The sequence below is a fragment of the Anomalospiza imberbis genome, chromosome 14 (genome assembly GCF_031753505.1).
Source record: "Anomalospiza imberbis isolate Cuckoo-Finch-1a 21T00152 chromosome 14, ASM3175350v1, whole genome shotgun sequence".
In the NCBI taxonomy this organism is placed as follows: domain Eukaryota; kingdom Metazoa; phylum Chordata; class Aves; order Passeriformes; family Viduidae; genus Anomalospiza; species Anomalospiza imberbis.
In genome coordinates this window covers 2540463-2567022 of record NC_089694.1, presented here as the reverse complement: position 1 = coordinate 2567022, position 26560 = coordinate 2540463, and the positions used below count along the sequence as shown (strand labels likewise).

The window sequence follows — 26560 nt, the reverse complement described above, 5'->3', positions numbered from 1 at the left end:
CCGGACCTTTCTCATCGTTTCAGCCTATTTAATTTGCTCTCACAGTAAATTTTGTTGACACTTTTTACTTGCTGTAATTTAGGATTTCAAGTTCACCTTGAGCTAGGGCTGCATACCAATGGAGGAAATAGTTTCATTTTTTAGTTTTAATTTTTGGTGGAAGGTGTATTTGCAAGCAGGTTCTGTGTCCTTGTGTGGAATATCTGCTCTCCAGCCTTGTGCATGCCATGTTTTATTATAAGGATTTTTAGCAAGAAATGTTTGCTTTCTCTTTTTTCTTTTTTCTTTTTCTGCTGGTGCTTTGCTCTAACATGGCAGTTGGCTTATGCTTGCTAGAGGTTTTTTTGCAATATAGGTGCAATCTGTGGAGAATATGTAACATTTCCAATAAAAGTAATTCTTATGTCAAGACATGGCGATGTTAGAGATTGTAAATTTTGTCTCCACTGCCAACCTCTGCCATCTTTTCCTTGCTGCTCTGTGCAATCCTCTATTGAGCAAAATAATGCCATTGTTATTCTTTAAATAGCATGGGGACATAATTTCAGCAGTAGAAGGGTAAAAATGTCTCAGCATCTCTTTCTTATTGTGTTTGTGACTCGTTCCACTCTGCAGTGTTTTTTACTCTGTACCTAAGGTGGCATTGCCTACTAAATGTAGTATCTTATTAGAATCTCATTAGCATTCTTTTTTTAATGTGTGCTGCAATTCAAGTATCAGAGGGGAGCTCCCTTGCCCAATTAGTGTCATTGCTTACCTGAAGACTGTTACAACACAGAGTGGTTTTATTTATTTGGTCATAACTGCCGTGGCAGCTGGGAGCCCCAGACCTGTGCTAGGTGTGAGAATCTTCCAGTAGTGGAGTTTTTTTGAGTATTTTAGTTGACCTTCACTTTCCCCGTGGCCATTGCAGGGGTTCCCATAAGATGAAGGTGATGGAGCCTGGGCAGCTCCTTTGCTGTCGAGATCTTTTTGCCATTCAGGCCCAGCAGGGACATCTTGGGGGGTCAAGGGAGGCTGTGTGGGGTGGCTCTGATCCTGCCAGAGGGGCACATCCCATGGCACAGACTGGTGAGTTCTGTGGTTTAAAAATGACTTACCATTGATTTGATAGGGTTTTTTTTCTTTTTCATTGTTGATTTTATTTAGGTTTCGCTTTGTTTTTTGTTTTTTTGGGTTTTTTTTGTTTTTTTTTTTTTTTTACTGTAGAGACTGTATGAGGAATATATCAAGCCATTAACTCAGTTTTATAAAATATTAGCTTAATGTAACCAGGGAGATGAAGCTGCCCTTACCCTTTCCCTTCACTGGAGACCCTGTCAGGGAAAGTGCACAGGACTGTGGCAGGATGAAGATGAACTTTCCTCCTCTTAAGCCCATGCCCAGTGTTGTAAACATGTAGTACAAGTGAGGGAGTTCCTGAATTAATTCTGAGGAGCTGTTCCAAGCAGAAAGATCACTGCAGCCCCTGGTGCCTGGCTCCCAGCCGATGGGCTGATGGGGCACTTGTGATTTATCAGCAAATGTGAGATTTAAATCTATTGATTTAAACTCTGCCTGGTGCAATTCTGCCTTGGAGCATGACCTCAGTGAAGTCAGCTTCAGGTCTATAACAGCACAAATGTAAATCATGTGTCTCCCCAAAACACCCCCAAATGCTGACTAGTAATTAAAATTTGCACGGAGATGGGCGTACCTAGCCATCCACACGAGCTGGTTTAGAGTTTCATGTGTCTCATGTATTTGCATTATTTAAAATTTAAGCTCTACATCTAGTGGGGGGAGACTGTGCACAGTCCTCATTTAAATTGGTAAGGATCCATATTTCAGATGCATTTTCAGAATTGCGTGACTGCTAATTTTAGGAGAGAGGTAAATGCCTAAATACCTTTGAGGACCGGAGAAGAACTATTTTCTTTTTTTTTTTTTAAAGTCTTTTACTTCTTTTATGAAAATTCAAAACTTGCTGGAATTTTCCTCTTGAGCTAAGAAAGTCTCAAGCTTTTTAAAATTGAAAGAAAAGTTAGGAAGGCACTTTTCCCATTACCTCAGAATTAATATTTTATTTATATTACTTGCATGAAGTGTATCTCTGTCTGAGATCTATGGTCAAGTGTATTCTTTCCATTTAACTGCAGGATTTCAAGATTCTCTGGGGATATGATATCCAATATTTCTATTAAAAGAGAGCACATGCAATAGAGTCTGACTTCCCTAAGGAGGAAAGAGTGAAGTCTGCCTGGATTGCTCTGTAGATTCAAAAGCAGAAGGTGCAGGAGGAGGGAGATGTGAGATTTGTGTTCAGTTAACAGCAAGACTTGGCCACACTGGTGACTTTCAGTGTGGGGTCACTGGTCCTGGGGAGGTGACCAGCCGAGGTGACCAATGTCACAATTTGTGACAACAGAGTCATCTCCAGCCTGTGGAGGGTGGGGATTTTGTGACTGCACTTTGGCCAGTTCCTCTTTTTGCCCTTCTGAAGCACCAGATTTCTCTTGAGCACAGCTTGAACCTGTGTGTGTGCAGTCAGGACATTGTTTTTTATCTCTGAGGGGTTGGTTTATAGAATCCTGCCTCTGAGTCATGCTCCATGTTGGCACTACATTACATTTAACACTAATTAAAATTTGACAGACAAAGGCAAACCTTGGGACAGAAATCCAGTAATCAATATGCAACAGTGACCTGCCTCCCAGCATTTTGAATTAATACATCTCTCTGTATTGCATCAGAATTTCTCCCAGATGTGGTGCAGTAGGAATTGGTAGTTGAAGCTTCTGGGTAGCATTTCCATGAATTGTTTCCAGCTTTTAGATGAGGATAAGCAACATGTATTTCCATGAAATCTTCACACCGAGTTCCTTCTTCGCTGCCAGAAGGAGAAATAAACTTATCTATAGCAGTCTTCACTGACTTTACTGCTGCTAGTTAGTTTCTAGTAGTTAATGGCATAGGTGAGATTATGGAATTAAGCCAATGGAGCAATGTTTCACCAGACAAGACGTAGTAAAATGTTGGAAAAAAGTTGGTAAACAGTAATGGATAAATGAAAGCTTGGATTGAGTGCAATGCTCTTTCTTGTAGGTTTGATAGTTTCTGAATACCAGCAGTTCAAAAAATAATACAATTAATTGTCAATTATTTGTTGTGCAGCTATAATTATCACTTAGTTAAAAATTAGTGTTTCTTCTGAAATTAGGATCTTGCTAAAGATTATAGAAACTCTTCAGACTGAAACTCATTTGAAACAGAAAATTCAGTGTAAGCTACATGTGATTGAAGATGAGAAATTTTTCCCAAGCTCCTTTTGTCTGATATAAATGTGCTGATTTCTGTGAAACAAGTATTTTAAAGTGCTAGCTCTTTGATACTCATCTTGTGAGCAGTTTTCAATCTGACTTTATTTTTCCACCAATAATGTATTCCGTGCTGTTTGGAAACTGCATGCAGCTGGCAACACCACTTTGAAATATTCTTATATTAAACTGTAGCATGCAGTGATAAAGGGAACTGCAGAGATGTTAATTCTTGGTTTAACTGTGCCAAAAATTAGTGACTGGAAGTTGGAATGTAATGAGAGGGGCTCCAAAACAAATGTGATAAAATGATGATGGGTTTGGCCTTTGCTGTGAGGGCACCTATGTCGATGTTATCACTGAAAGGACTTGATCAATCCTAAATTAGCCTTGTCTTGCCCAGGACCACAGGCTGGTGCCCTTATTTTTTGTGAAGAACAAAGGTTTTACAGTAGAGTCAACTTTTCACATTCATGACAGATTGTAAAGCACTGGTGTAAGCTCTGTGGCCTTAACTATGTAACTGGGAGGAAAAAAAAAATCAAATAAAATACCAATGTAAGATTTGAATCAAGTCAAAATAACCTGCTCTTCATGTCTTTTTGAGCAATGAACTAAGTTGAAATGACCAAAAAAAAAAAAAAAAAAAGATCAGTCAGGACTCTTAACATCTGGTGGAGACTTTGGAAACAAATATAAATCAGAGACCTGAGGGATGGGTGGGCAGCCTCAGGCCTCACCATCTCAATGTGATGCAGATTTTGGGATTTATCCACAGCCAGGAGGAACCAGGGCAAAACGGGCCTGGCATCATCACAGCCTCTGCTCTGCCCTGCCAAGGAAAATGAAGCTGTTTGGTAAAGACCTGATAGGTAAAAGCTGAGCTCAAAATAAGTGAATTAATTTGGTGGAAAGTGATTAAGAACCACACAGATCTGGAGGGGTTCATCAGTGGGAATTGGGCTAATTTGGTGGAAAGCATATTTCTTCAGTGGGCACTGCTGGAGTCAGAGGAGGGCACAGCCTAATACTCCTGAATTAATAATGTCTGAAAACAGGTTTGAAGTCCCAGATGGTTTCTCAAATTAGTCTTTTGTTTAAATAAGGTAAGAAAATGTATTTTGGTGTTAGAGCTGACCACTGGGGAATTAAGTAGGAAATAAGAATTCCCAAAATGATGTAGGATGGGTTTACATACATCTCTATCAAAAAATATTTTTAAAAAATAATAGAGAGATAGATAAATTGTGACTTGATTTCAGAATGCTGATTAATTTGGTGCTCAGTGTACATTTCCCAACAAAGGTTAATGAATCTGTTGAACTAATGAACTTTTCTTAATTAATAGAAGTTTCAATTTTCTCAGAGCAAGGGCGCTGGAGAAGAGAGCAATGAATATCACAAAAACAAGAGCAATGAATAACACACAAATAAGCACATACTGTTGTTTTTGTCAAATAAAATACAGAAAGGATTGAGTTGCTTTGCTGTGTCTATACAAGGCATTGCTTATCAGACTCCAAACTTCCTGCTGGAATTATAAGGCTCAAGTCAAGTGGCTGGAGCAGAGTTTGTGGTCATCAGAGGGCAAATCCTTCAGGTCTCTTCTGTGTTCCATAGTCCAAGGGGAGCAAACTTTTCAGAGTGCACGGTGCATGTAAGGCTTCAAGCAAGGGAAATTTTATTTCCTCCATCATTATGTTAAATTACTTTAATAGAGGAAAAAGGATTGGATACATCATTTCTATTTATAAAAGTAATGGTTATGCTTTTATTCTGCTAAGTGGCTACTTGGGATTGCCAAAGATGATTTGTAAAATAGGAAGCCAGAGCTTAACTATGCAGATTTTTAGAGGTTAGCAGAATGTTCCATCCTCCTTCTCAAGTGGGAAATTTATTGGGCTCATACAAAAAAAGGGAAGTAACTGGGTGTGAGGGAGAGTGGGAAGAATTAGAGGTGTTGTGAAGGGCCAGTCAGAAGGATGTTTAAAAAATATAAGGTTGCATTGGTTAACAATGGGCTAGAATCAATGTAGAGAAAATGGAACTAGACCCTTGGCACTTTTGAGCTTCAATTCCCAGTTCCAGGAATTGTGTTACTGTTGAAGTTGCATGAACCCTGCAAAGATCCACAGAATGGAAGGGAAACCCACTGTATTTGTGTAATTTGAATAATTCATCTCTCGGGGAGATAAAGACCTTAATGCACATTGCTTTAATTCCCAGCCTTTGGTGTAATCCCAATTCCTGGTGCAGCAGGGGCAGCACAGCTCCCTGCAGGCTGCAGCTGCTGGAGGAGCAGCACAGGCAGGCACAGCAATGAAATGCTGCCTTTGAGAGGCAAGCAGGAAAATAAAACATCTTTGGAGTGAAGGGGAGTGTGTGTGTGCACCGTGCTCAATGAGCACCAGTGCAGTCAGTGCCAGGAAGCAGGTGAGTGCCCCAGCTCCTCACATGCTGCTTTCAGGAGACTCAGGTGGGGGAACAACCAGTAAAAAGATTAAATGTTTTCTACTGCATTGAAGGCCAAAGTATCTTAAAAGGTTGAAAAACAAGTAAGTCCTGTGAGGGCCGAAAAGGATCTCCTTGCAAGCCCCTGTTTTTCTCCCCAGCATTTATGGGAAATCAGGCATGTGATGATTAATCCCTGTGTTACATTGATTGAGCTGTTTGTACAAACTCAGCTCTGTTAATGTACAGCTCCATCTGTAGAGAATACAGCATATTCAGGCACTACAATGGAACAATCAAGGCAAGCACCTTCCATTCTTCCTGGGAGAGTGCTACAAGAACAAAGTACAAAAGTAAGCAAATGAAAGTGTTACCTAAATATCAGGTGAAAATATTCCTTTAGTGCTTTTATGAGGCTTTGTTCAGAAATCCCGTCTCTCTAACGTTCAGAAGTTTATTTGTGTTTTGAAAATAAAATCTGGTTTGCCACACTCATTTTTAACTTGTGTAAATATTTGCTTATATTTTCATATTCAACTGTGTGGTATTTCTTTTTCCCACTATCACAGATGTAGGCAATTTTCTATCCCTTCCCCCCAGCATTTTTTTGGCAGCTAATGAATGCAGTCCTTTGGATCTCATCTGATCTTTGGCAGGATATCTGGAATTGATGTCCTAGGATGTGTGTAGCTAACTCAGTAATGATGTTACAGGAAAACTAAACACTCCAAGCCACAAAGATCTATTCAGAAATTTTATCTCTGATCCAGAGGCAAACTAAACCCCACTGTAGTCCCGTGAATCACAAACTGAATATTCAGTAAAGCACACAGAGAGCCAAAGGAATGAGAGGGTGATCCTCCATGGAAAGCATAATACCAGCAAGTCAGAGTGCTGGGACTCCTTGTCAGGGGTTTGTTCTGGGCTCCTGAACAAGTTGCTTAATTGTCTCTCCATTGTCCTGAAAGAGAAGTATAACCATGTAATGCAAAGTCCTGTTGGTGGATGGGTTTGTATCCCTGTTCAGTACTGAGATCCCCCTGTAAAGTCAGTTTGCATTTCACCTGCTTAGAGCTAATTCCTGCCTCTGTGTGAGTGAGGCAGCAATTCCATCCAGGATTTATCCAGGATAGTCCCAGTGCCAGGAGCTATCACACAGCGCCTGAGCTGATGTGAGACAGGTGGAGGACACTGTCACTCTCCTCATCTTCTTGGAATAATTCATTAAATGCTTCTACCTGTGTCAGTTACAGGTAAAACCTATGGTGCAATTACTTGTCTCTGTTCTCGTTAATCCCTTGCCTGTCAGCTCTCATCAGGCATTACATCCTGCCTGCCTTGGCAATTTCCAGCATGCAAATTCTCTGCCTGATGAAGTGCTGCTAGACTGTCTCATATAGGTGTATATTATGGATTTGGGTGTCACACATTAATCGTATAGCAATATTTCTCTTTGTAGTTTGGACACATTCTAGAATAATTATTAACACCAAATAATTTATTTTTTTTTCTTTTCCCCATGGAATTAGACATTTATATATTGGTTTCTACTGACACGTCAGATAGTTGGAATTTCAGTTGCAGTGGATGGGTGTCTCCAGCACACCTCGGTAGAGTACAATGCTGGAACACTTTTTCCATGGAGGTGATTGCATTGACAGTAGCAGCCCCAATGCTTTCCTGAAATGCGGGTACCCTGAGCCTGGGATCCTGAAGGCATTTCAGCATTAAACCTTTCTGTAAAATGGCAAGTCAAAAAGCTGAAGTGTTGTATATCTGCTTCTACCTGTTGTAAGAGGACAGACAAATTGCAGTTATGTCTTCAAGTTTCAGCTAGGACAGATACATCATCTTTTTCAGAGGCATCTTGTTCTTGATGCTGTTAAAACCTTTCATTTTCACATTATTTAGGTTACTGCACTGGCTTAATTCTTACTCAGCATATTCTCTTGTCTTAGGGAAAAGAGCAAACCTTTAGGTGAATTTTATTCTGTCATATAAATTACAAAGTACTGATAAAACAGTGCTGTGCATTATATATATATATGTATATATATATATATATATTTTTTTTTTTTTACTAGAGGGTGGTAATTCAGCCACTCATGGACATTAATGCAGTTGAAGTAACTTTTCTGTCTTGACCAGTGAAATGGAGACATTTGAATTTTGCCTTTACTCACACTGAGCACCACTCTCCTCCCAAATGGCCCTGTTGGACTCGAGGCAAACTCTGACTCCAAAGACAAAACCCAGGGGTTGCTGAGGGCCCTGCATTCTGCAGGACTGGAATCTGCACTTCCAAACTGATTAGATGAGTATGTTCCCCATCTGGAAATTGTTCAAATACTTGCAGTCAAGGGAGGTTTTATCCAGCACCATTTGTTTCAGATGTCTGCCTGTTAATGTTTAAACATTTTCTGCTGTATTTGGAAAACTCTAGACCTTGACTAGGCACTAAAAATTTCACTCCTCCATCTGACTTGTATCTGCACAGCTTCTATGTTTCACTCCACTTCCAGCCCAAAATAACCTTCGTGTAAATTCTTTGGAATGCACAAATCTTTCACCAGCTGAAGCTTTTGGAGCAAGTCATCCCAGGAAGGATGGAATTTCATCCCTGGTGAGAGCTAATATTGCACATACATGTTCAAAAAGCAGATGATTCCTGTCTCTGTGAGGTCATTCAATTTAATTTCTGGAGACATGATTGTTGCAGGTACATAGCAAAGGGAACAATTCTCTGTGGCAAATGCTGTGCCAGAGCTTCAGAGGTTTTGCAATGGTTTTAATTTAGTAATGTGGTTTTTAGGTGGTGGTAGAGGGGAGCCAATGGTCACTGTCCTTACAAATTGCCTGCACCCACTCATAGATTTGGCAACAGGGAAATTGGGAGTGTCATATTGCATCCCCAAGCTTAACACTGAGTGGGGAACAGCAAAACACAAAATATGAAGTGTGGTGCACTGGCAATGAACGGGATGCTTTAAAAATAACCTAGAAAATCTTCTCCCACTCTCCACAGAGACACATAAACCCATGGCCTATGCCAGCCCTAACAACCAAACCCAAAGTATTTATCACCGAGGAAGCTGGAATCTTCCTGAGAGGAATGATGGATTCAGTCAGCTTGTCCCAGTGCTTTAAGAGCTGGCAGAGGACTTGCCAAAAGTAGTCTGGTCCCCATAATTAGGTTTTAATGTAAAATCAGTTCTTGGTGGATTTTTTTCTTTCATAGGTTTGCAGCTGTGTGAGAGCAGCTCTGGCAAACGTGGGTGAGCAGCAGCAGGTTTTCAGCCCTGCTCAGGGGCTGGAACCTGCGTCCAAGGGAACATCTCTTCTTCCAGCCCCCCTTTTTGGCTGCTCTCTGGGCACTACTGCCAATTAAATGAACAAATCTTGTCAGTCCTTCCAGGCCATTCAATACCTTAATTTATTTTTGTTAAATCATCTCTTGTTATTCATGGGGTACCAACATTTTTTTGACTGAGTTTGAGATTCATACACTTACTTCCTGAGTGTAAAGGGGAGTTTTATTCCTTTTTTATTGAGTTCTCTGTGTGTACTTAAAAGAAGATGACTGCTTTGGGGGTTGGGGTTTTTGGTTTTGGGGTTTTTTTGTGTATAGGATTCCTTACAATTCTGAGAGCTTCCAGCAACCAAAACCTAGTTTGGTTCCTGGCTATGCTGCTTCTTTAGTAAATGAGGTTTAGTTGCACTTCTCTAGTTCTAGTGTTTAAACACTGGTTCAAGGTGTCCTTGCTGCTTTTATCTTTTTTTCCAGTCAGAGCAGAGCATGGGCAGTAGGGCTCGTTGCAGTGCTGCTCTGTGAGTGAAAGGTGCTGGAAAAAATTCAGGGCCAGGGAAACCAGAGACTTCCTTCCAGTCCTGTGTGTCAAAAAGGCTTTGGACAGGGTGGGATGGCCACAAGCAGCACAAAAGATGGGCAGCAGTGGGTGGCTTTGAGATCCAGGAGGTGAAGTGGATCTGCAGGAGCATCAGGAAGGCAGGCAAGGCTTCTCTGAGGCCCCAAACTCAACTTGCTGTTGGATCCTTCTGTGTTGAACTTCTGAGTTCTGAGCTATTGGAATGCCTTTGGACTAACTGGAGTGCCAGCTGGAAAACATTCCTGCTGCTCATCTCCTCTCACAGCAGTAATAGATGGGGGATTAAAATATAAATGTGCTCTGGAAATATTAAAATTACGAAGGAAATAGGTTTATTAGTTTTATGTGTGCTTTTAATAAGAGGTGTTGGGAATTATAAAGCTCTGTCTTCTCATGCAATTGTGTGTCTGTGGGTATTCCAGAGGGAAAGCTGTCTCTGGGAAAAGGTATCAGAGTATGAATACTGCTGAATGATTCATTTATAAGTCGCTTTATTTAGTTAGGAGTTTTTCTGTTGTACTCCCCTCTATAATACCTAAACATTTCCATGCTGTAATAGGCTCATATTCTTAAAACCTTTGGGAAGGTGTGCTGTCCCTTTGATCTCAGGGGCTGGACAGCATGACAAATGAGGCACAGCAGACTTCCTTAAGTAGCCTTAAGATTCATGTGGAAGTGGAGCAGGAATATCTCTGTTTTTTCAGGATTGTTCCCAAAGGGCAAACTTTTCTGGGTGCACAAAGGAGCCACTGGGAATCTGGGAGTTTCCCTGGTGAGACTGGAGGTATCTGGCATGGCTGAGGTGCTGTGTTGAACATGAAGGTGACCATGTAAATTCTCTGTGTGGGTTGAGGAACAGTAAGCAATAAATGGTATGACTGACCCACTTTAATAAATTGCCAGTTGAAATAAATAATTTCTGGACACAGAGTATTTCTTTTATGCTGCATAAAAATCTCTTTTGTGCGCTTCATGGATTTGTCCCAAGAAAATATATATTGTACCCTGAGCTAACTTGTCTTGATTGTTGAAGTTTCTTGTTCTTGGTGGTGGACAATAATGACATTTTTGGGTTTGATTGCTCTTTTTTTTTGTTGTTGTTGTTTTTTAAAGAATCCCCAGCATTATTCTTAACAGAAAAGAGCCAGGAGTTCCATACATTCATTGCAGTGCTTCCCACAGTACTGACTATGTATGTTATGAGCTACTGAATATTGATGTTCTTCTCTTTTACTTCCAAGAGTTTATAAATTTTTTTTCCCCTTCAACTTTTCAGAGAGAAGAAAAATATTCTTAAACTTGTGTCTTAAATGTGATCCAACATAGGCTTTTCTTGCTGTAATTTACATGGAGCTTAGGTGGCTTAGCAAACAGCTTTTTTTTTTGGGTCAGCTACATGATGCTGATGCAGCATAACGCACTTTTCTGCAGCAGTTTCCTTAATTAATAGAGTTTCTGCATGCTTCCTGTGAAGTCCTGGATACCAGGTTCAGAAAAACCTCCTGATTCTTTAACCTTTATGATCAGAAGGAGCAGGAGGAAAGCAAACTGCTTAAAATGAAAAGCAGTCAAAATGTTTTTTTTTAAACCACTTTTAGAATATGAATATATGCATTATTATAGGGCTGGAAACACAGGGAGAGAAGGGCCCTTGGTCTGCAGTTTTTCTGGGAGTCTATATTTGGAGATGAACAAGGCAGTTCATTGAAATCTGCTTGTATTTTCCACAGAAACAAATCTATCTGTCTGTGTCATTGTCTGTTAAGAAAATGTTACCGTGAGGAATATTTGATGCAGTATATTCCTATTTATTTGTATCTCTGTGACATTTTGTTAAACATAAAAGCAAATGGGAAAATAAGGTGCATCAGGGGGGTGTTATGGCTGAGAGGGAAGTTTATCACTAAGCTGTCATTGACAACAGAAAGGATTCATAGACTCGAGTGTCACACGATAACACATTGCTAACAGCAACTTATTTAAGTGTATCACTGGGAATTTAATCTCTGTGCTACCTTCAAGGTTAGTAGCTAGAGGATACTTGGGATCAAAGAAGGGAGAGTATGAAAGAATCTGTTAGTGTCTAAACTGAATGCTTAACTTAAATGTTGAAATGGGTTTAGTGCCTGTGTTTAGCTCTGAGTCTGTTGTAGTGGCCTGGTCATCCAGAAAATAGTGCCATTCTTGAGGACGAGGCATGGTGTGCATGCTCGTCATCAAGAAAATGATTCATGGAGTCAGCTGAGCTTTGTCTGCAAGAACAACTGAATCCCAGCATCTTGGAGAAATATTTGCATTTTCCCTCATAAGAACTTGCTGACACACATGGTGATTTCAGGTATGGGTTCAAAGGAGGCCTGTAAAGACTGTCTTCTTTTAAAAGTGTCTTTTGGAGCTTCTGGAAAGGAACAGGAGGGGATGAGGAAGAACCTGAGAAAAAATTTGGGTTTGTACGTTGAGTAGTGACCCAGAGTAAGGAGTGAAACTTTTGTAACTGCAGTAGAAGCTTAAAATAATTGGGATAATTGAGCTAGTTAGATGATTCTGGCTTAAACTTGAGTGATGGTGTGTGGAGGGAATTCTCTGAGGGAGAGAGGAGAAAAAGCTCAAGGCAAATCTCAATCACCTGAAGCAGGATGTGGTGCCTTGTGGTTTCCAATAACCAATAGCTTTCTTCAGTCTTCATTCTGAGATGATCTTTAGCTGCCTCTCCTGAAATGAAGAAGTCTATTGATGCACTGATGTCAAAAGCCTGGAGTCCCTCAGTTAACACACTCCCCCCTTGCCCAAAACACCATGTCCTTAGCATGGCACATCTGTTACTGCCCAGCAAGGTGGAATCCATGCTTCCCAATACATTCCTCACCATTTATAGCTCTTGATGCAGTGCCTAAAGCTTGATTTGTCACGTTGGGATGACTCCATATCAAGTGCCATGAATCAAATTATTTTCTAACACAATGGCTTTAGCACCTCTGCTGCTGTGATGAATGGCTGTGCAGGGGCACTGAAATAAATGCTCCAGAGCAGCAAGGTTTATCCATATTTCCAATAAAATCTGCCCACTTGTCCACTCTTCACTTAGCTAGAGAGCAGCGCAGGAAATTGTTGTCCTTTGTGGTAAACCCACATCAGTGTGTGTTGTGAGCTCTTGGGGATTAATTGTGCCTGGGAGAGAAATGTCCCTGAATGTGCAGGGCAGGGAGCTCGGGGGGGATCCTGAGAGCTGCTGCCCCATCCCAGGGCTCCTAGGAGTGGGAAGGAAAACCCAGCTGCAAGCCCTGAAAAGCCTGCTGCTGGTCTTGTCTTCAATTTTTAGGCCTCTGTGCATGTCATTCCCTGTGTTTTTGTAATTATTTCAAGAGGTATATGGTACGTGCAGGGTTTGAGGCTTGCAATCTGATTCTCTGTTTTGAGTGCAAGTTAACTCCTGGCAACTTTGCTGATGGGAAGTCTCTGGCTTTCCAGTGAAACAAGAATTAACCTATCCATACTGCTTTTTTTTTTTTTTTTTTTTTTTTTTTTTTTTTTTTTTTTTTTTACTCATTTAAAAATTAGAGAAATAAGAACACTGGCTTCCTGAAAGACCTTTCAGTTGAGTACCTTAAAGCATATCATGAAATATAAATTATTTTCCCTTTCTATCCATTATAATCCATTTGTTGATGGACTTACCAAGTCACATTGCAGTATTCTGGAGAATGTAGATCATGAGGGAGAGGAAAAAGCCCCTGAGAGATGAGTAGGACATTTTAGAGACATTTTTCATTTTGTGAAAAGGAGACACACACACACATATGACAACACTGACATGCAAGAGCAAATTTTAAAATAATTATACCTGCATTTGCTTCCTGAGTCTTTAATAGTTTTCTCCCAGATCAAAAGCTTTGACATTCAAATGATGTTTTTGTCCTTATAAAACATTAGAATAAAAACCCCAGGGCTGTATTGACAGGAAGCTGGGGCTGTGTTCTCAGTGCTCCTTTGACTGCAGCAAACACCAGCAGATTATTGACAGAACAGTTTCTCTCCAGGTGAAGGCTCACCTTCATCCAGGAGTTTATAGGACATAGTTTCATATGGAAACTCTTCTCTTTTTACAAATATAGTTTGATATTTTACACAGGATGTTTTCTAGGCTATCAATTTTATACTTTTCCTTTGGATTGCATGTTACTAATGCATTGCAATTTCTCCAAAATGCTGTGGAAGGAGAGACCTCCTCCATGGTGGTTATCTGGATAAAATAGTAGCCTTCCACTTCAGGGACTGTATTTTGCATTTAATTTGAAATCCCTGTGAGAGATATTGAACTGCTGGAAACAATTTGGGCAGCTTGTGGAGTGCAATATCAAGGCCCCTAGATAGTGTGAGAGGTGGGGTTGTTGCCTTTTTTTGCTTTCAAAACTACAGTGTCAGAGCTAAGGACCCTCGTATTTAACTGGATCTAAAATGTTTTTATTCTCTAAATTGTAAACTGCTGAAATCCCATGGGAAATGTTATAACTACTCTTAACTAGTTTCAATATTTTTGTTCACCTCAGACACTTCATTTAACATAGACTTGAGATTTCAGTCTGTCTCTAAACATCAATAACGAAATGGGTGTATAGGTAAGAATGATTGCACTAATTCTGTGCAATCATTGCAAATTATCTCTGGTTTCTGATATAAAGGTGTTTGCACCATTTGAGGACCAGTTCTCAGTGTGTTTGGTTGTCCTCTGAGCAGCTGAGGAGCACTCAAAGACAAAAGTACTGAAAAATTCCTGAACTACGACAGGATTTGTGGTCTTCCTAGGCCTTCACAGTGAGAGAAGAAATCCTGTCCAAAATCTTGCTTGGATCAGAATAGAAATTTTAAAAATCATTGTGTTGGCAACAAATTTCACAGGGCAATTCCTCTGCCTATTCCTATTTCCATGTTGCTGTTGTGTGGTGGAGAGAATCAGACACAACTTTTTGAAAGGACTACACTGGAAATTTCAAACAGAAAAAATCTCTGAGAAAAATAAAATTCACTTTGTCATGTAACATTTATATTGCACTGCCACTTCACTGGAGACAAATTGAGGGGATGATTTATTAGATAAAAATTACTAGCACGCACTGTAATTGCAATAAGTTAAGAACCCATAAGTGCTATCCCAAAAAATGGAAAGAAAATGTAATAATTTAAATTCATTAACTCTTGTCCATACTCAGTATTTGGATATAGGCTGGAATTGTCACCAATCTTGCTTTTTTTGTTATTTTGTGTTGGGCTTTTTGGCAGACTCTTCTATCTAAGTTTATCTAAGACATCTATTCTGTGTAGAAGCTTGTAAGAACAGTGAAGGAGGGATCTCAGTAAACAATTTTGTAATGTCACCTGTGGCATTTGCCTTCCAAAGTCATCTGCAGCATTTGCAATCCATTTTATGAGAAACAGGAAAAGGTGCAGTTTGAGGTGCTCTGTGACTTCATGGCTTCCCCACACAGCTGAAGCACATGCTGAAGTATTGCAATGGTGCTGTGAAATCTCCTTATTTTCTGATTTTAAACGCTCTTGCCTATTTCAAAACCCCATCTATTTAGTGAGAAACTTTGAACTGAAATCTAGAATTCCTTATTCCTGCTTTATTGTTTCAATCATAAAACTAAATCTGGATTTTTGGGGTTCAATTTTATTCAGAATCAAATTATGCCAACATTAGTTTCCCAAGGGAGGCTCCAGATCCCCCAGTTCCATGCACAGACTGACAGCATTATGTTTTGCTCTCCATGCTCCGTGGAGGTGTTTTCTGCAGTGATTTTTTAACAACCACTTCAAAAATATCAATTCCACCTGCTGCAGCCAACATTAACAACTGCTGGATTGTGAACTCCTAGGAACGCAACAGAATGTAACAGTATTAATTAAGTCCTTCAAATGATGGCAATGAGTAAAGTGATAATGAGCAAACCTCTTCTACTTTCATTAGTTGCAGGAGAGAATACTTTTTATTACAGAGCTGATTTTTTGGTGGGAGCAGCCCATAATGTGATTGAAGTTTGAAGGTTCATTCGTATTAAATACGACAAAATTACATATGAAGCAGGTATTGAATCACCATTCAAGGTTTCCCAGCTTTTTGACTTCCAATCAAAGCTGTATTGTTACTGGGAAATGCTTGACACCGACCTTCTGTTGTAGCACCCTCAGCAATGTAGCAATGGGATTTTGTCCTTGGAGCTGAGTGAGGATATAAGTACATTTCAAATGAGGAAATAGACCAAACATTGATGCTCTTGCAGTAAATGAAATAGGAAGATATTAACGATGAAAAGAAAATCAAAGGCACTGCCTATGTGAGCCGAGTCCTGTATACATAGTTTAAAAATTGGTGCGTGAAAATCCATACTCTGAATTGGAGGACAAAGTCGGGCCCAATGTGTGAATAATGCCAGTTTTACTGTCTGTTTCATAAGGAAAACTTAGTCTCTTTCTCTGTTTGTGACCACTATTTCCATTATCATTTCATTTTTCTTCTTCTAACAAGAATCTACGCAGCCCCATATTCTTATTTATTGAATCTGCAAAGCGGACAGAGTCCCTGCCTTCCCAGAACAGATTTAAAACCCCCCAAATGCAACCTCCCCTGAGCTTGAATTGCTTTCATTTCATTACCATCACTCGTGGAAGACTCTGCTAAGGGCTGCCATGCACTGATCATTTATTTTGCAGCTTCTTTTCAAGTCAGTGCAATATTTACAAAGCCCAAGAGCTGCCAATCATTGGGAGTGCTCGGAAAGGAGCTGCTCCCCTCCGGGAATGCTGCTTTCCCCATGCCAGGGAGGGCCTGAAGGCACAAGGTACAGAATGAAAATCAAATGAGGGGAGCTTTAGGAGAGTGCTACGTGCAGGTAGAGACTCTGCAGAGGGAGCTCAGACCTCCCAGACATGCTGGAATCCTCTGGAAAGAGCTGAAGTGGCAAATCAGCCAATTTTCCTCATTTTGAGCTGAGATAAATTTGTCTGGATGACTTGTAACTCTCTCTGCTTGTGAATGAGAGCTTTTGAGTTAAATGCATCACTCCTGATAAGGGAAAAAAAAAAAAAAAAGATTAGGAGACAATGACATCTGCTGGCATTGGAAAGAGAAGGCATCAAACCAGCACACCCTGACGAAAGGAGGGCTCTGCTTTCCAGCTTCCTTGGACTGTTCCATGAAGCTGTGGGTTATTAACCTATGTTAACCTATAAAGCAACATAGGAAAAGGCACTAAAAGGATTTATTCCTGTCCATCAGGCACCTTGGGGAGCAGAGGCTGCTGGTTCTGTTCTGCTGCTCCACACCCAGCCTGGGCAGGAGGGGGTTGCAGGGAGAGGGAAGGTCCTGACCAGGAGCTGCTTCTCTGAAAAGGTCAGAAAATGTCCCTGGAGACACTTCTGCATCACCTTCTGCTTCAGCCAAACACCCTTCAGGAGCTACGTTGTCCTGGAAAACGACAAAACAAAGAATGACAGAATGTTTTGTTTTGTTCCCTTGGTGGGATGGGATAGATCCCTTTTCAGGCATTTCTCTTGGAACTCTCTGCTGGGTCTGTGCTACATGCAGGATACAGCATCTTCCCTCCGGTGATGTCAGAAATCTTTAAAATAGAAGTGCATAAATCCTACCTGTTCTGTTCTTTGTTGTTTGTTTTGTTTTGTTTTGGATTCCCTCCCCCCCCCCCCCCCCACCCCAAAAGTTAGGGACTTCTTATCCAATATTTCCAGCCTCATTTGTTTGGGGATCACAAGACTGGATTGAAAATCATAACATTTGCATTGCATATTTTAGGAAGATTTTTCTGCATTTGCTTTACAGCTTTGATTAAGATTCATATACTAAATCCTTCTGCAATCTCTTAAATCTCCAAGTGTCATATAATCACATCCCTCTAGCAGCAGACATCTAAGGAAAATATTAAATAGGAGCTGTTATAAATTAAAAATTGAGATTTTTATCACTGGAGAAAATGGAGCCACTGTTTTTTGGGGATTTTTTTCAGATATTTCTTTGGGGGCCCAAAAGCCAAATGAAAATACCAAAAAGAAATCCTAGACTTCAGCTGGTGTGGGACTGCAGTGGTTCCTAAAGCTTCCTAAAGCTTCCCTTGAGCAGAAGTGGGAGAGAGAGGTGCTAAAACAGTTTGGCTGCAGTAGAATAATGTCCCAATGTGCATGTGGTGTTTGATTTGATCCTTCAGACTCAGTACAGAGGGAAATTTGATTACAATACAGGCAGCAGGCTCCAAGTAATTATTATTTAGTCTGTGTTTTCCACTTGGTGTTCATCTTTATTAGAGCTTCTTTCTTGCCTTCTACCACTTGCCCTCAGCTCCAGAGTTTACCTTGCCAGCTGCTAACTGCTAAAACTCTCCCTGCTGGGTATTCTTTGCTTTTCCATTTTCTTTTTCTGACCACTCTTCAAATGTGATTTTTTGCCAACTTGCTTTTCCTGTCCTAACCTGTGCGGTGAAAGGAGAAAGGTTCTCAATGGGATATAATAACCCAGATGTGAAGTCAAATTAGGATTATGGTTTCACTTCACAAGTAATTGCACTGCTTTTGTGTGGGAAATGTAATTTACTTATTTCCAAGCTGGGGAGTGTGAAACTGTGATTCTGTCAGTCAGCTGTCATCCATCTCCCTCTGCAGCAGGTTTTGCTGTTGGATTTATTCTTTCTGTTGGTGTGGATTTAGTTCACTTTTTTGCTTCAAATCCAACCTGGTCACTTAGTTTGCACACTGAGCTGGGTTTGTCAAAGAAACGTGTTGGACTATCACAAAAAGGAATCAAAAAGATGGAACTCTCTGGGCCCAAATGCTTTGAAAACTCCTCAGTAGACAAGAAAAGAGTTGTTAGCATTCCTAGCACGCTGCTGGAAATGCATTATATATTGTTGCCACGTCAGTTTGTAATATTGGTACATGGCTTCGGTGCCTTGCTTGGGTTTGTAATTACATTTAAATAATTTAACTCCATTACACCACCATGTCTAGTGGAAATGTATGATTCTGTAGGAAGACATTTCCTTTCAGATTGATCTAATGACTCCAGAAAATGCTGCTGCTATTAACACTTGTTAACTATTGATATGCAAAACTAAAACTGTTAGCAGTGCACTGGAAGACATTAATAAATATGCTCATTTTCAAGGATATTTTTGAGAGCTGTTTGATAACTCATCACTTGATTTGTGATGTGTCAGATGGCCTTAATAGCTTGGCTAGTTGTATTTTGCAGATCAAAGGTAGCTTTTATCAAGATCAGACTAAAAGGTTTCCAACTGATGAGTGATTGAAGCCATCTAGTGAAATACAGAACTTGTCCTACAGTTATGCAATACCCAGCTCAATTCTTGGACTGCAAGGTTCAGAAGAAGCTGGAGAAGGTGGTAGAGTACACACAGTAGAGTTTTTGGTGTAGGTTTACTGATAGATTTATGCTGGGTGTGTAAACAACAGCTTCATAAATGCTGAAATTCAGAACTTTGCATTCTCACAAACACTTTAAAGTTGCTTTCCAGTCTTCTGATGGTTTTGGTTTTAGTTTGAGTTTGTGGTTTTGGTTTCTTTTTTGTTTTTTCCTTATTATTTGTTTTTGTTTGGTTGGTTGGTTTTGGGTTTTTTTAATCATTGAAAACACTCTAGCACTAGTGGTGAGTATAAAGGCTTCACCTCTGTTGCAGAATGTGACACCAGAGAGGTTCCTCATATCATAGAGATGTACACTGGTGGCAAGGCGTGATTCCTTCCTTGTGTTCACAAGAAATGAGCCCATGTGCAGGCTCACAGGAGGAGCTAAATAGTAAATATTTACCTGGAGCACTCTGGTTTCCCCCTGTAATGCCAGTGAGTCTGTCCTCAGCAGCACTGTGGGACAATTTATAGAGAGCCAGAGTAATTGATCAAAGACACTTAGTAAATCTGTTGCACCTCCTTGTCCTTCAGTTGCTGATTCATTTCTTGCTGTCAGTCCATGAAATGGGCACAGGACTCTGCTCTCTCCTTCCAGGGTGCATCTCTGAGGTTCAGTTTCTGGGTATCTTTTGCTTTTTGCTTTCCCTTTTTCCAACCCCTTTATTCATCTCCATCAAATTTGCCTGCCTCTTCCAATTCTTTACCTTCCTTTAATCCTTCCTTTCCTTTCTATTCAATTTCATTTCCTTTTTTAGGGCCTTTTGAATGTCCTCCAGGCTTTTTGTTCCTTTTCTGTGTGGGAATTCATGTGAAGGTCTCAGTTTTGCCATGCTCTGTGCAGATGATGTGCTCTGGCACCAGGGTCCAGCAGCATCCTGCACCTCCCACCAGAAGTGACAGCCTCACATTTGTGTTACTGGAGGAAAAAAAAAAAAACCTGTCTGGATCAGGTTTTCCAGTCCATTTATCGTAAAATAGATCTCCTTCTTCTTAAAAGGCTTCTATGGGGCAGAGAGAAAAATCAGACATATATGAAGCTAAGTGGAAATGATCTCACTGAAATGCCAGGACTGTCTTTTATTTACTAAAGTAAAAAGTAAATTTATTTAAATTAGTTAAAAATTAAATTAAGTTAGTAAATATATTACTTTTATTTAGTATTTACTACTTTATTTACATTATTTGTTTGGGTTTTTTTCCTGCTTGTTTTCTAATTTTGCCACTACTGATGAAATTAGTGGATTAATGTAAGTGTTTCTACCTGATGGTGGGCATGGCTGAAAAACCCTGAAGGTTTTTTTAACCATGTGCCTTTAAATATTTCCCCATAAACTACCTTGAGGTTTTGTTGTTTTTAAGCTAAATGGTAACCATTTCAATTACTGACTTTGTATTTCCCTACTGAAAAGACACTTTCATCTGCTTTAATATAATCAATAACAAAATACACTTTGATTTGGAGAAAAACAGATGATTTAGTGTTGTTTGGGAAATGAGGACAAATGGCCACCTCACCCTGTTGTCACACACATTCCTTTGTTTGATTGGAAGTGCAGATATTTTCACTGTATGTTGGCTGTGTGCTTAATGAAATGGACCTATCCCTACAGCTCAAAACTAGATATAAATTACATATTGTTATAGTTGCTATGGCAAATAATTACCATTATTTAATGTTAACTTATGCAACCATTAAGTATCAATGCAAAAGTAGTTGCTAAAATACAGAGTGCTATTTCTCAGTGGGGTAAACTTAATAACAGAACTCGATAATTTTTTTTCCTAGTTGTCTGGCTTTGTGTCTGTTTTGAATCGTGTATTTCTGAAATATTATTGGGTGTACAAAGAGACAGCTTGATTTGGACACAGAATATACCTGTGTGTACTCTCGAGTTCTGCTTCTTGGAGTTTTAGAGATGTTCTCCATTCCTGCTCCAGCCTTCTCTCTCTCTCTCCCACCTGTTGGTGTTAAGAATCTGTGCCATTTTTACCTTCTCATGAATTATCCCTGCATTGCTTCAGGCCTGTCTAACTGGGGCTCACCTCAGTAGGGATTCCCCCTCTAATATCAGGGGGATTTGGATATTTGTCATAAATGGCATTCTGAGTTACAGCTGAGAAGACAGCACTGATGGAAGTTCTTGGTGCTGGTCTCTTAAAAAAAGGAAGAATTTCTGTCATGCACTAATCTTTTGGGATTGTTCATGGAAATGAACAAACAAAAATTTCTTGTAGAAATTTTCTAGCTAAAAGAGAATCATTGTAGTTTACTCAGGAGGGGAACAGATGCAACCACATAGGTAAATATAAGTAGAAACACTGAGAGCTCAATATTCTGCAGAGGAAAAGATGGAAATAAATCTTAGGTGTATATTGCACTGTCAAACCCACTAGTATTTTTAAGATTAATTTGCCTCCCCATTATTGATGCATGCCACATTTCCCCTGAGTTAAGTTGAATCAAACCCTGTTTATTTCTTGCCTTTTCTCTCCCTCCCTTAACATTTGAAAGGTGTCTAATGTGGAGAGGGAAGTCTGGAGCTGGGTGTTATTTAAATAATGGATCAATCCAGAGCACTGTATACAAATACAAATGGTGCTGGGAATAATAGCAGATTTTGCACAACTCTACCAAAAGTGTGGCAATGGCAATGAAAATTCAGCGTGTGTCTGTGAGTGTCTTGTGCAGTGTTGTTCCTCCTTGACAATAAATTATTTACAAGATTTTGCTGTGGTAAAAGTCAGTGGGTGCTGTTTTATCAGGTATTCTCTGATTCATGACTAAACATTTCTGAAAGAGGTGGCTGTTAACAGGGCATGAACTCATTTTAGTACCAGCTTTGCCACAGAGACTACACAAACACCAGATATCTTGGAATCCACGCTGTCTCTTGCAATTTTCAGTGCTGGGGCTTGTCCAGGATGATTTCTGTTCTCAAGGAACTGGACAAGATTGGCATTTGTAGGTTCTGTCTCACAGAACTGGTCCTGCCTCATTTCTCATCAGTGCACTTTGTTCATATCTCAAATATCCGAAGGCAAGAGTGAAAAGTCTGTTAGAAAATGTGGCATTTACCCTAATCAATGAAATATCTTACATTTGACAAGGATTAGAAATTTACAGCATGTAAATGGAATTACTAATTACATAAGATATTGTTTATGAAGATTCTTGATCCTCCTGCTTCAGAGTGTAAGCTACTTAGTAGGCAGTGCTGAAAAATTGCCTCATCTTATGGTAAGACTTCCTGGAAAAACTGGGAGTGAACACAATGAAAACCATGTGACATCAATAGATCAGAGCAGACTTCACTGGCTCTTGGTGAGAGGTTGGGCATGCAAAAAGCTGGGAGAAATAATCCTAATCAACTGGAGAACTAAAGTGGGGATGGCAGCAGCTCTTCAGGGGGAAGGGAAACTTGAAAAATGCAATTCAACTTTTTTTTTTTTAGAAATGACATCTGTGAGAATGGGAGATAATTAGATGTGTATCTGAGATAGACCCTTCTCAGCAGAGACCACTCTGTGAGTGTTTTAGGCACAGGCAGTGAATTCATCTCTCTGAAACGTGAAAATCTTCAGAGTTTTTCAGGCAGCAAAATAATGGCTTCAAAGAGCCCTGTGCAGTGGGGTGGTGAAATCAGGGCTGGCTCTGCCACTGCCCCACAGCCCAGATCATTTTGGCTCCAGTGGAAATGAGGGTTAGGAAAGGGCAGCAGCTGGCAGAGGTCAGATCCCTGCCACAGTTCACCTTCCCACGAGCCTAGAAAAGGACAAAAAAAACCCAATTTTTCAGCAGCATGGTGCTGCAGTGCGGGCAGGACAGATTTCTTAGGTTTGGCTTTGCCATACAGAGCCCTGCGCTGCTTTTGCTGCCTCAATCCCTCTCCTCACTCATCTGAAGGATCCACTAGCTGCTTCAGGAGAGGTCCAGGCTCATGACCTCTGCACTTAGAGTACTTTGGTCCTGCTCACAAAATATTGTACTGGAGAGCAGCTCTGTTTGCTCACTGGGCTGTGCTGGGAGCCCTCTCAGAGCCTCCGTGGTTATTTGTGCTCCCAGAGCTTCGTTAGGAGCTCGTGGATGTGATGAGTGCACAGAGGAAGAAATGCCAGTGTTAAACTAATTAAAAATCTTATCATCATAGTGCCATTTTTGAGATGGAATTCACAATGCCACCAGGCCTCTGTGGAGGTGTTTGTGTGCAAAGTTCAGGGTGTGTCTGTGCTTCTCCTGGAGAGGAAAAGGGCAGAAACAGGACACTGCAAAGTCACTGGGGACTGCAGACAGGATAATATTGTGGTTAAAGATGATAAAAAGCAGGGTAATAATTGGCTCCTTCTTTCTTCACAGTCAAGAGGAGTGTAAAGCAAGACCTGTGGAGTTACGTGAGGGGTAGTTCACATCAGGAAATGACCTAAAACGGGATAGAATGTGAAAACTTGAGAGAACAAAAATGTTGTTTTTTTTTTTCTGTCCACGTGCAAACAAGGTGACTTAAATATTATTTGTCTGCTTTGTTTCTCTGGTCCTGTGACACCAGGAAAGCTCAGTAGACACCTGAGCTCATGCAGGTTAAGGACTGCTGCCTTCCTGCCTGCAGAACTGCTTGGGGTCAAGGCTCTGGAGAGAAGCGGGCCTCAGGACTCGGGTGTGATGGTGGGAGAATAATCATTCCCAGCTTTGTCAAGCACTCCAGACATCCCACGTGTTGTGGTGTGTGTGCAGCGTGCTGATCTGTCAGACAGTTTGTGGGTGACTGCATTGTGAGGAATATAAAGGTACCAAGAAGCAGCAGAAAATCAGAGCATCCTTCAGATGTGGGATGAAAAACGAGTTAGGCTTAGCCAAGGTCACAGAAGTGACACTGGAACAAGTAGAAAGTGGCAGGTTGCATCTCCATTGCATATTCTGTGAGCTCTTTGTCTTTCTCTGTCTCACTATATTTTTTCCTTAAGTATAAGGTCATTAAAAGTTACACAAAGTGAATAATTCTTCTAATTATTTTTGCCAAAGTAACAGATTGATATTATCACTCATGTCTGAAGCTCCCTTACCATTATTTTAATTTATTTTTCTAATTGTCTTGGGGTTTTTTTTAATGATTGTCATAATAAAGCTTTGCAAGGCTTTCCAGATAAATGAGAAGCACAGAATGTTGTATGTGATATATGATTTTTTTGGAAGTGCCTGACCCAGGCTTTTAGCAATTTTGTAAGCAGGCAGTGGGTGAACACAGCCTCGGATTCCCAACTGCACATTTATCTGTTTATGTAATTTGCTCTTAATTTGGATTGCCTGCTTTTGTCAATAAGCTCTTAGACCTTCAGCTTGTAAAATGCTGGCTTGGATGCTGTGGCTCTTCTCTCTTCCTGCCAGTGGTTCCCAGTTTTTCCCTTGGCAAACTGCTTCTAGTCAGTCAGTGACTTATTTTGGTAAGAGTTCTCTGGCTGGCTAAAATTTTTTTGGCATGATTGAAGCCAGTGCAAGAAGTAGTGGAAAGAAAGTGGAAGACAACAGTTTGTAATTGTAATTTACTGTGATTCAGGGACCCTCCAGCACAGGCTGCAGTTAAACCCCATCACATCTGCAGCCAGTAAATAAAGTCCTAATGAGAAATTAAAAGTGTTGCAGTGATTCCAAGCTCTGCATTCCCATGGAACTATAAACTGATGCTCCTCCAATATCCAGAAGAACATACCAAGATGAGAAATCAGTAAAATTATGTTAATCTAAGTTAGCACTTAAACGTCCACTGAAGTTTGGTTAACTAGGTAGTCTAATTTCAGCTCCTCATGTACTTGCAGTTAAGCCTTTCGTAAGTGCTTTATTTAGATGTGGATGATGTTTTTCCCATCGAGCATTCAAGCAGAATGAGGAATTTAACTCCTACAATTGCAGTAGATTTTACAGCTTCTACTCCTTACTGAATGGAACTGGAGTTCTTTTCTTGCATTTTCTTGTGTTACAAGTAGGAATTAGCTTATGTTTGGTAATTATGGCACTAATCTTTCAGTAATTCATTCTTTTTCTGCGTGGCTTTTCATTCTTCAAGTGTTTTTATTGGTACAGCATCTTAATATTTCTGTGGGTTTTTTCCAAGTATAGTGGAGACTTTGAACTCAAAGGGGGGAAGGCATGAGTAACATCCAAAAGAGGAATTAAAAACTGTGCTAAATACGTTTTTGCCAGAAGGACAGGAATCATTCCTACATAGAAGACTCAGGGAAAAAAAAGCATTTTAGCATCCTTTGGGGCTGGCAGAGTGCATTTGCTGCCCTGATGGCAGTGAGTGGGAGCCCGTGCACTGCTGGCTGCCGTGTCCCCTCTGATTTATCCCATCCACCAAAGCTCAGCAGAGGCACCAGAGCAGCTGGGAGGAAGTGTTATAAAGTGTGACAAACCCTGCTTTCCCAGGGGAGTTCAGCTGCCACGATGCATATTTTACATCTTTCTCTGATGTAATGAGAGGTGTGAGCTCCTTTCTGATGTTACCTTTTGGAGCTGGCTACACAGATTTAGCCTTGCCTGGAGCCAGGAGGTGTCCATCAATGTGAAATGTTTTATTTTGGGTGAAGTAGCAACAAATCTCTTGCAGCTGGAAAGAAGGGCTGGGTTTCCTGGTGCACCTAAACCCCAGTTTGTGAAGAAAGGGCTCAATGAGCACCCTGTTGATTTTGCAACACAGTGTTGTAGGCTGATAAATATTCTGGCTTAATAAAGTGTGGTAATTAAGTGTGGTAGTTAAAGAAGTCCATCAAAAATGCTAGGAAGTATTTCAGGAGTTCAGAATAAAATACAGAACGATCTGAAGGTGTCCTCAGAGGTAAAACCAAAGCCCATGAAAGCACAGCTCTGCAGGAAGTTTAGCTAAACTGAGAAATACCTAGCAAAGGAAATGGTGATATAAAATGAGAGTTAAAAAGAGAGAAACTACAAAATGTCCCATTTTCAATAAATTAGGCAAGAAAGTGATATTCCTGATCTTTCTTTGTTATATTTAACCTGCTCTGTGTCGAAGCACACCCACATTATTTGTGTAAAGCTGTTATAGGCTGAGAGATGACTGTACACAAGCAATAGAATGTAGGTGTAAAACCAGAGCTAGGAGTTTGCCTTTTTATCATTTTTGCTCTCCTTTTCAAGAGGCAAATAGAGTTTTTCAAATGATCCCACAAGGAACATCATTACAGGAGAAAAATCTAAGTAAAATATTATTCCTCCTCACAGTGGGGCATAACTAGCTAAAGTTTTTTTGGTTGTGAAATCTGATTGTAATAATGGAGAAAGAATGCTTTGAAGAGCTGCTGGGATATAAGTTTCTGGGGATCTGGAAATTCTCAGCAATGTACCTGGAAGACATTTATGTACATGAACCCTGAAGAGAAATTACAATAATCAATTGTATTGTTTTCCCCTCACATTTCAGGATGCCATGCAACATCCAGAATACAGCAAAAAATCAAGTGAGGAGAAAGGGTTGCCTTGTTAAT

At 40.3% G+C, this 26560-nt stretch overlaps 1 protein-coding gene across 6 annotated transcripts in view; it reads left to right on the top strand.

The window, feature by feature from the left end:
• Positions 1-26560, top strand: part of PCDH11X (protocadherin 11 X-linked) — a 426351-nt gene that overhangs the window by 220316 nt on the left and 179475 nt on the right. The window contains exon 6 of one of the 6 annotated variants that reach the window (XM_068204556.1): positions 16343-16789. The exons of 4 other annotated variants lie outside the window; for them this stretch is intronic. In XM_068204556.1, the coding sequence (XP_068060657.1) occupies positions 16343-16492 (150 nt within the window). In that variant the 3' untranslated portion in view covers positions 16493-16789. Of the gene's footprint in view, positions 1-11787; positions 12219-16342; positions 16790-26560 lie in introns of those variants that run through there. One more of the 6 variants, XM_068204558.1, reaches the window with a different exon arrangement.